Here is a 9,758-nt window from a genome sequence, read left to right as displayed (position 1 = left end):
CAGCCTCTGGCCGGGCTTTCCTGCCACAGCACCGGGAGCCAGGTACACTTTACCTGATTCAGCTTCAAAAGGCAACACACCCAAAAGGGGAGGGAGGAGGGGCGGCAGGGGGTGGGGGCTCCTCTGATCTGGGATCAGCTCCCAAGGAGGAGAGAGGGCCACTCCTGGCCTCCTGTGATTGGCTGCCCTGAGTCTGGGCAAGCGACATGCAGCTCTGGGCTGGAGCCTAGGAGGAGTGGGGATGCTGTCCTCCAGGGCGCTGCCCTGCTGAGAGCCAAGGGAGGGGGACACATCTGGCCCAGCTGGCAGGGAGCCTCAGATGGCCTCTGGATGGAAGTCTGTACAGCAGGAAGGACTTGAATTAGCGCGTAGGAAATGCGTCGTGAGCGTCGTGAGCGTGAAGGGCGAGAGACCAGGAACACGCAGGGAGTCTCTTTTTATGGGGGAAATCCTTATGGTCAGGAGAAGACAACACTCTCTCTGGAGTGGCTTTCACGATACCAGTTTGGGGGTGGTGGGGACTGTCAGGTGATCACTGGGCACTCCAGGGGTTGAACCAGGGACTAGGAGGGCTGCAGTGGCTCTCCAGGGACACAGTGCAGGGTTGGGGGGCACTCACGCAGCCAGCCTCCGCCAGGGACTGCAGGGCGGCTGCACCGCACACGCACAAAGCTGCCTGAAGCCAGAGCTGGAGGGGCCCGTGGAGGTCACCAAGGCCATCCTCCCCAGTGGCTAGCTGAGGAAAGTGGCACCCAGAGAGGAAAGAGGTGTGCCCAGAGATACGCGGCCCACTAGATGAGCCTCCGGCAAGGCGAAGGCCCAGCTCTGTGTGGTGAGGCCTGCGGCTCTAGGGAGGAGGCCTGTGCTGGGAGCTGGGAGACCTGCGTTCTAGCTTCTGCTTCCCCACGCTCCCACCCTCACTCCACATCGAACTCTACATTGTTTCTCTGCAGACAGAAAAAGCCTAGGGAAAAAGCCTGTTGGCTGAGGTGCCAACAGGGACCTCTCTCGGTAGCAATGGGGAGGCCCTCCTTTCCACCCCACAGACATGTATTAGGAATGACAGACAACCACAGGCACTCAGCACTCACTACACGCCAGGCCCTGCTCTCCACACACTCACACACACACTTATCCCTCGCCACACCCCATGAGAGAAGTTACTATTCCCATGTTTTAGTTGGGGAAATGGAGACAGATTGATTTGCCCAAGGTCACACAGCTAGGAAAAGTCAGTGCTAGGAATGAACCCTTGCGGTCTAGCTCCGGGGTCGACACTCCCGGCCACTGCACCACAGTGTCTTTCCCAGTGTGGATCCATTCAGGACCTGGTCTGAGCTGCCCTCTCACCACGGCAGCAGCAGAGCCTTGGGCAAACCCTCTCTTCACACTTTTCAGCCCCAGTCAGTCAACAGGCAGAGTGACATCTAGAGATTCTGTAGTGTACAGATGCAGGATCTGAAGGTCCCTTAGGGAGCAATTGGTTCAGGGCGCCCAAACTGGCATCGTCAGCATACAGCTGCTTCCACGGTTTCTGCCATTTGTAGCACCATTTGTACTCGCTGTTTTCCTAATGATTTTCTTTATATATGCTCACTCCCCGGCCCCTTTTTACTTGTCCTTAGCATTAATATCCACAAAATTGTGAGGTGTATTGTGCCAATTATGTTTTTTTCTAATACACATTAACGTAATTACATAACTACTACAGTAAAAAGTGTTCTTCTGGTCACCACCTAAAATCGCCTCGCGTGTGTACACCATGCTTTGCGAGACCACGGGCTAGTTTTATATGCTCTATCTGGAGAGGATATCTGGAGAGGCTGAGGCTCAGAGAGGAGGCCTGCCCTGCCCAAGGTCACACAGCGAATAGCAGCAGAGCCAGGGTCAGGGGTCCCAACTCCCAGCCTAGAGCCTTGCCCTCCATGTCCACCTAGAGGCAGGAATCAGAGGAGCCCCCAAACCTTCAAGAGCTCAGGCGCCCTCAGAGCCAGCCCTGCCTGCAGCCTTGGCTCCATGCTCAGTTCCACGCCTGGGGGCAGGGGAGCCGGAGGAGAAGTCGCCCCACCTGGAAGTGTGGAGTTGAACCTCAGCAAGGGTGGGATCTAGCTGAGGGGTCAGGGTTTTCTGGAGCCTAAAGGGCCCCTGGTAACACTGAGTAGGAATTCCCTGTTGAATCTGCAGAACCTTGACTTGATGGCTCGAGGTTATGTGGTGACGGTAATAATAGTGACGTGACCAAGAACAGCCGACACCTGCTGAGCGCTTACACTGCAGAACTGTTCTAAGTGCTTTATACACATTCACAATGCTCTCCCTTCGACAACACAACACAGTCAGTAGTTGTAGCCTCATTTTGCAGTGAGGAAACAGAGGCATATAGTTTGAATATTTACTCTAAGCTGCCTAGCTAGTAAGTGGCAGTTAGGATTTATGCCCAGGGTACTGGGCTCAGTGTTTGTGCTCTTAGCCATGCCACTTACTTTACTAGGTGGAAGATTGGTCGTTTAGGGAGCTTTAGGCCCCAGCACCTCATTTGTTGAGGATTTACTACAGGCTAGGCCCTGAGGCCTGATATTATTAGAGATGAGGAAACCAGCTCAAAGGGGTTCAGGCATTGCCAAGGGGCAGAGCTGGGTTGAGAACCCAGGTGGCTTCGGCTTTTGGACCACACTGTCCACAGCACCTACTGACTCCCTGCAGCCACACAGGCACTGCCTGTGCAGTGGGAAACACATGCTCCAGTGTTAGACAGTAAATGCAGGCTTGGGGCATCCCCCTTTACCCCTTCCATCACTTCTTCAAGCTCAGCTCCCGCCTCATCCCCTAGGGCAGGGCCTGGGCTGTGGGAGCTGGTGGGGAGATGAGGTAGCTCCTACCAAGGACACAGAGCCTCATGGGGCAGCCTGAGATTCACTGCCTGCCTGGTACTTAAGACTTGGCACCCACCTAGGTGAGCACACATCTGGAGGGTCTTTCCAACTCCCTCACTTCCAAGACTCCTGCCAATTGGTTCTGAGGCTAAAGGCCAGAGGAGCTGACAGACCATGGCCTCGAGGCCCTACAGGTCTCAATAAAGAACTCATGCCTTAGGAAATGGGGAGCCCCTGATGGCTCTGAAGAGGGAAGTGACCTTGTCTGATTAAAAGCATACTCTCTGGCACTCCTGACAAGAACCGCAGTATCTGGTAAGAAATGGGGAGGCATGGACTGGGACAGTGGTAACAGGGGCTGAGGGGAGGGGACAGATTTGAGGACTATTTGGAGGTAAAGTTGGTGGGACGTTGTGAGTGATTGTACAAGAGAAGAATCAAGAATTGATGACCTTCAGTTTTCTGGCCTGAACAACTTGGTGGGTGGTGGTACCACCAGTTAAGAATATAAAAGAAGCTGCCAGGCGCGGTGGCTCACGGCTGTAATCCCGGCACTTTGGGAGGCTGAGGCAGGCGGATGGATCACTTGAGATCAGGAGTTCAAGACCAGCCTGGCCAACATGGTGAGACCCTGTCTCTACTAAAAATACAAAAATTAGCCAGGTGTGGTGGCACGTGACTGTAGTCCCAGTTACTCGGGAGGCTGAGGCAGGGAATCACTTGAACCTGGGAGGTGGAGGCTGCAGTGAACCAAGATCGTGTCATTGCACTCCAGCTGGGGAACAGAGCAAGACTCAGTCTCAAAAAAAAAATATATAATATATATTATTTTATATTATATATAATGTATATTATAAATATTATATATAACATCTATATTATTTTATAATATATAATTGGCTTATTTTATATATATAATACATGTATATTATATTATATATATCATGTATACATATATTATATATTTACATATAATTACATATTTTATATATTAAATATACATTAAATATTATATGTACTACATATAATAAAATTATAGTACATATATAAAATTATAATTTATATATTATATCTTTATGTATATATTATACATAAAATAAGCCAATTTCAGGACAAAGATGAGTTTAATCTTGGTCTTGGAGTGCTCAGGGGCACAGTCCAACTGTGCAGCTCAGGGGCTGGTTAGGGCTCAGCTCAGGGGCTGGTTACGGCTGGGCTAGAGATAGAGATGAATAAACACCATGAAACTGCAAAACAGAATAAACTTCCAAAGAGAGTACTTAGAAATTAAATTTTAGATTGAGCCAAGTAGGCTGAGCATGGAAGCCTGGGAAACCAACATTCATGGGGACAGGAAGGGACAGTCAGGAAGTCCCAAGAGGTCAGGTCCCAGAAGCCAAGTGAAGAGTGTTATGGAGGGAGGATCAACACCACCAAATATAGCAGAGAGGGCCAGAAGGACAAGAACCAAAGACACCGTCTGGGCCTGGCTCTCCCAGAGCCAGCTGTGACCTTGCTGAGTGCAGTTTCAGAGGAACGTGGAGGGCAAGGTCAGTTGGCAGGAGGTGAATGACCGAGTGCACAGAGTCAGGGAGGAGACTCCACTGTAGCCAAGGGTGGACCTGGAGCCCCTGGAAGTTTCTCAGGACAAAGACTTGAGCATGTTACCAGGCTGAGGAGAAGCGCCAATAAATAGGGTAAGGTTGGAGAAATGATGGCGGTCCCAGGCAGTATTGGGCAGGGGGGATGGGAGAAATGGAGGTCCCAGACAGTATTGGGGGTTGGAGAAATGATGGAAATACCATGCAGTATGGGGTGGGCAGTTGGCTTTGAACAGGAACACACTATCCCCAAGACTGTAGCAAAGGCAGTCAGGACGAGTATGAATAAAGAATGATTTAACAATGGGGCTGAGTTAAGAAATCACTCCATTTTCTTGAAGTCATAAGCAAGATTTTCTAGGGGAGGGAGATGGGGAGACAGGAAGGTTGTCTAGTGGCCTCAAGAGTGAGCCTCACAGGAGGATTATTGGCCCTCATGGGGGAAGGGAGGGGGTGGAGGCCATGCACCTGCCAGGGCACCCTCAGCCTCTGTGGCAGCACTTGGCTGCCCAGGGAGGAGCAGGGAAGTCAGACTGGGTGGGGTTGGGGTTTTGCTGGCAGATGTGTAACAATGGATGCCAGGAAATGAGAGGAGGAGGAGGACCAAGTCGGGCTAGGTGAGGAATGAAGGAAAGGCCACGAGGAAGCAGGCTGGCCTCTCCATCGGCCTCCCTGTGAGCCACACGAGGGATGAGTGCTGGTCTCTAACCATGGAGACCAATTCTTAAGGCTCAGGTTCCCAGGGCCAACCCCAACCAGCTGTTTTTCCAGGTGGGACCAATCTATTACAGAACAGCATGGTTGGTGGGTTTGAAGGAAGACAGGATTCTGAACACAACAGCACCAAGTTCTGTTCCTTTTTTTTTTTTTTTTTTTGAGACGGAGTCTTGCTCTGTTGCCAGGCTGGAGCGCAGTGGCACGATCTCAGCTCACTGCAACCTCCACCTCCCTGGTTCAGGCGAGTCTCCTGCCCCAGCCTCCCGAGTAGCTGGGACTACAGGCAGGCGCCACCACACCCAGCTAATTTCTGTATTTTTTGTAGACGGGGTTTCGCCATGTTAGCCAGGATGGTCTCGATCTCTTGACCTTGTGATGCCGCCTGTCTTGGCCTCCCAAAGTGCTGGGATTACAGGCGTGAGCCACCACGCCCAGCCAAGTTCTGTTCCTTTTACATCATATGAGACAGGGTGAAGAATGTCATTTCTGATCTTTTCCATCATTGGCTGCAGGGGTCTTCATCTCTGTTCCAGATACCAGCCAAGCAGTGCACTCACCCCTTTGCTGGGGTTCTCCGCCCCTTCATATTCACAGAAAGATGAAGTGTACTCTGCCATCATCTGAAAATCGGGTTTTGTGTGTGTGAAGTTGACACATTGAGATGTTTGGTTACTGGTTGAATCCTTAGTAAAGTGAACAGTCACTCCTAATCTTTTATAAATGTTCATATACTGGACTTATAGTTCGGCTTATTTATAGTTAACAGCAGTTGTCCTGAAAACTACCAAAGCCAGGTTGGATCATCTGCAGGACTTACCCAAGCCTCAGAGAAATATAGCACTCAATGTTTCCCCCAGGGCATGTGGTTTTACACGGGAGACCTGGCAATGTTAGGCACCAATTTCTGGCCTGGTTATTCTTGCTAAGTTAATACACCCACCTGCCCACCTTTGGAAAGCGCTGCTTTTGTGTGCCTCTTGAAATAAGAGCATCCCCATCCTGAAAGAATAAAATAGCCCACTGTAGCTTCCACAGCAGTACTTGACCCTGGTAGGCACTGAGCAGCTGTCAAGTAAATGAACCAGTAGAAATGTTAGTACCAACTCCTCTGTCCCAGCCTTGCATCTGGGGGCACATCTATCGCTTGCTAGCCCTACCACAAACTTCCTAAGTGCACTTACTCAGGACCCCACAATCCACTTGGTCCCCTCTTAGCTGTGTCCCTTGTTTCCAATGCCAACCAGAGTCTCTGCTCCTCCTGGGAGCCCCACCTGCAGGTCACCCCAGTCCCATCCCCTTTACGCTTCTGTCTCTGAACTTTGGCAAACTGTTGCAAACTGACCCCCCACCTCACGTTGTTCTCTTGCCTCCCACACACCTCTCCAAGAACCCAGCATGGGGGCCCACACAAAGGTTTTTTTTTTTTTTTTTTGAGACGGAGGTCTTGCTTTGTCCCCCAGGCTGGAGTGCAGTGGCGCGATCTTGGCTCACTGCAAGCTCTGCCTGCCGGGTTCACGCCATTCTCCTGCCTCAGCCTCTCGAGTAGCTGGGACTACAGGCGCCCGCCACCACGTTCGGCAAATTTTTTGTATTTTTTTTAGTAGAGATGGGGTTTCACCGTGTTAGCCAGGATGGTCTCGATCTCCTGACCTCGTGATCCGCCCGCCTCGGCCTCCCAAAGTGCTGGGATTACAGGCTTGAGCCACCGCGCCCAGCCCACAAAGGTTCTTAATCCATGTTTATTTGGACAACCCTGAAGACACCAGATCAGCTCGGTCCCTCTAGATGCCTTGCCTCTGCCTGGGTCTTGGACATGCCCTGCACCGCACATCCATACTGAAGCTGACGCAGTGCCGGGCTCCCCTGGATGTCCCTGTTGAAGCTGCTGGCACTTCCTTCTATACGGGGCAGCTCGTTTTTTAGCTGCCCGCACCCACCCCTCTCCTAATACCTGTTGGTTTTCATTTGGGGATACTTACAGGTTTTGCAGGGAGCGCTATTTACTGTGTCTGTAGGATATTAGGATGAATCACGCACTGTTCAGTTTCACAGGAATTGCCCATAAACATGAAGCAAGTAAAATCTCAGGATAACTCCCAAGGGCCAGTTCACCCTGTGCTCCTTGCCCCAGCCTACCCACCTCTTTCCTAATCAGGTGAGGACTTCCAGCAAGCCATGGCCTTGGCCTGATTGCACTGTGGCTGGCTCTGCCATGGCCACCTGGACTTCCCAAGGCTCTGCCTGTCTGGACCTAACAAACGCAATGCTCTCTGTCCCCTCTGGGATACTACATTTACCAGGTCACTTGTGAAAAATTCCTAGTTCCCTAAATCTCTTAAAAACCAGAAAGTGAGAGAAATAAAACAATTTAATGATGGCTTCCTTGGTTTACACACAACTCTAAGACAAGAGAAGGACAAAATTTTCTCTCCATGCACTGGTACAACGAAGTTCAGGGACAAGAGGCGACCCAAGGACAGGGGCTGTGGTGTTCAGATCCACGCTCAGCCTCGAGTCTCATGTTCCAACCAACCGTCTGGCTCAGTGACTGTGGACACTGGGGAGAGGAGGGACTGCCCAGACCCCTCAAGTGCAGGTGAGGGGACCGGCAGCAGAGTATGCATGGGTACTCCATGCCCCAGTGCGAGGTGCACAGGGGACAGCGAACACCAGCTTCCAGGTGCACCCTGAAGACCCAGTGGGCTCAGGGGGCCCAGCTCTCCCATCAGAGCTGTCCTCAGGGCTGGAGCTGGGGCTGGGGCTGAGGTGCTGGGGCTGGGAGGGAGGTGGTGATAAGAACCACTGCAGAAAGGAACACATGCTGAATGCTGGGCCATGCTTTCCTCCCAGACACTGAGTTCCTGAAGACCCAGCTTTATCTCCCAAGGGTAACAACATTCCCAAGACTCAGAGCTGGAAGGCGGCAAGAGTGGAACCAGGAGAGACAGATCGCATCCACTCCTGAGGCCGCCTCGAATGTCTCCATTCCCTTCTGGCCTGCCTTCCCCCTCCCTTCAACCCCAAAGACCCAAGAAGACAACAGAGATCAGAGACCGCATCCCTCTTCCCTAATCAAAATAGCCAAGTACAACATTTCTAAAGTTAGGGAGAAGGAGGAAAAATGCCACAGGCTTTTAAAGGGAAGACTGGAACCGAGGGAAGGAAGAAGTAGCCCCCTGCTTTGTCCAGCCTGGAAGCTGGCAGCCATGGTGTTGGGGCCTTGACCCAACCACACCAGCCCATCTAGCTGAGCATCTTGTGCCGATCGAAGACTGTCTTCCGCTGCTCCTGCACCTGCAGCTTCCACCGCTGCTGGGCACCTTCCACGCGCTCCAGAACTGTGTTTGCTCGGGGTCCCCCGAGGGATGCAGCAGCTGCTGCCATAGAGCGAGCATCCTGTAGTGGGAAGAAAAAAAGAGAAGATCTGGCACGGTAAGCCAGAAGGGTCTTGGGTCCTGAAAGTCTGACATGGAAAGAACGAACCCCAAAGCCTTACCTTCCCCAGACTGGGAGGCTGGGCCTCCCCAAGTGCTGTGGGCTGAGGACCTTGCCTTGTCATCTGCAGACCTGAACACAGTGTGCCAGGTCTGCTGGAGGCCTTAGTGTCTGTAGCATCTGCAGGATGGGGCCCCTGCCCCTCCCTGGGGCCCGGGAAAGGAAGCACTCCAGGAAGAGTAGGTTCCGCTGGGGCTCCAGTTACTGCCACACAGCTAGCTCAAGTGAGGTTCCCAGCCTGAACCCACCCCTCACCATGCCCCATTCCACTATTTCTAACTCTCAAGAAGGATGCTAAGTATAGGCTTCAAGACCTCACTTAGGCAGAGGACTTGATGACATCTCTTGTTTCAGCAATGCACCGAGGTGCCCCCAGGGCTAGTACTAGGCTAGAGAACTCCCCTGCCCTCCCCGCCATTGCCCAGGGGATGGGAAGAAGGCCCGGGGGCTAGGGTCTGGCTACCCTGAGATGGCAGCACATCTGCTCCAGATGGGAGGGGGCCTACTGAGGAGTCTGCACAGATCCAGATCCACGGGATCTTAGTTTCCCTGGGAAAGAGGGATGTGACATCACTCAGGGAGTCTGACAGGGATGGAAATTCAGAGCCGCCCCAGCATTCCCTTTGCAGAGCCCGCTCTGGCCCATTCCCTCCTTTGATAGCTGAGGACAGCTCAGCTTCCTCCCTATCTGACTGCTGATCTCCTTCCCCTTTGCTTTCAGAACTGTTGCTGCCGTCAAAAGCATCCTCCCCTAATTACCACTTCTCTGCCTCTGAAGCTCCGGAGCCTCTGCATTTCCTGCAGGACCTGAACCTGATCTTTGGAGAGAATTAGAGCTGAGGGCCAGGCCCACACCCCCGTGGGGATTTCCTCCCTAGCTTTCCCTGCCTCTCATCTCCTGCCACACATCTCTTAAGGGATTAGCGCACTTCTCTAAGCCCAGAGCCGCCCAGTAAATGCAACTTTGCTTCTAATGCCCCAAGCTGGCACGGCTTCTGTCACCATGCAGCTGCTAGGCTGGGGCGAAGGGGGGTGGTGAGGTGAGGGTAGGGTGGACAGAGAACGAGCTGGC

At 52.4% G+C, this 9,758-nt stretch overlaps 1 protein-coding gene across 15 annotated transcripts in view; it reads right to left on the bottom strand.

Moving 5' to 3' along the window:
• Positions 1-7,541: 7,541 nt before the first annotated feature.
• Positions 7,542-9,758, bottom strand: part of TMEM9 (transmembrane protein 9) — a 36,782-nt gene continuing 34,565 nt past the window's right edge. For all 15 annotated transcript variants that reach the window (XM_054462713.1, XM_063647246.1, XM_054462718.1 and 12 more), the window contains one exon: positions 7,542-8,587. In XM_054462713.1, the coding sequence (XP_054318688.1) occupies positions 8,435-8,587 (153 nt within the window). In that variant the 3' untranslated portion in view covers positions 7,542-8,434. The remainder of the gene's footprint in view (positions 8,588-9,758) is intronic.

This window comes from Pongo pygmaeus, chromosome 1 (assembly GCF_028885625.2).
Source record: "Pongo pygmaeus isolate AG05252 chromosome 1, NHGRI_mPonPyg2-v2.0_pri, whole genome shotgun sequence".
Classification (NCBI taxonomy): Eukaryota; Metazoa; Chordata; class Mammalia; order Primates; family Hominidae; genus Pongo; species Pongo pygmaeus.
The sequence above is the reverse complement of the archived record's forward strand: the minus strand, read 5'-3'. Positions and strand labels throughout refer to the sequence as shown.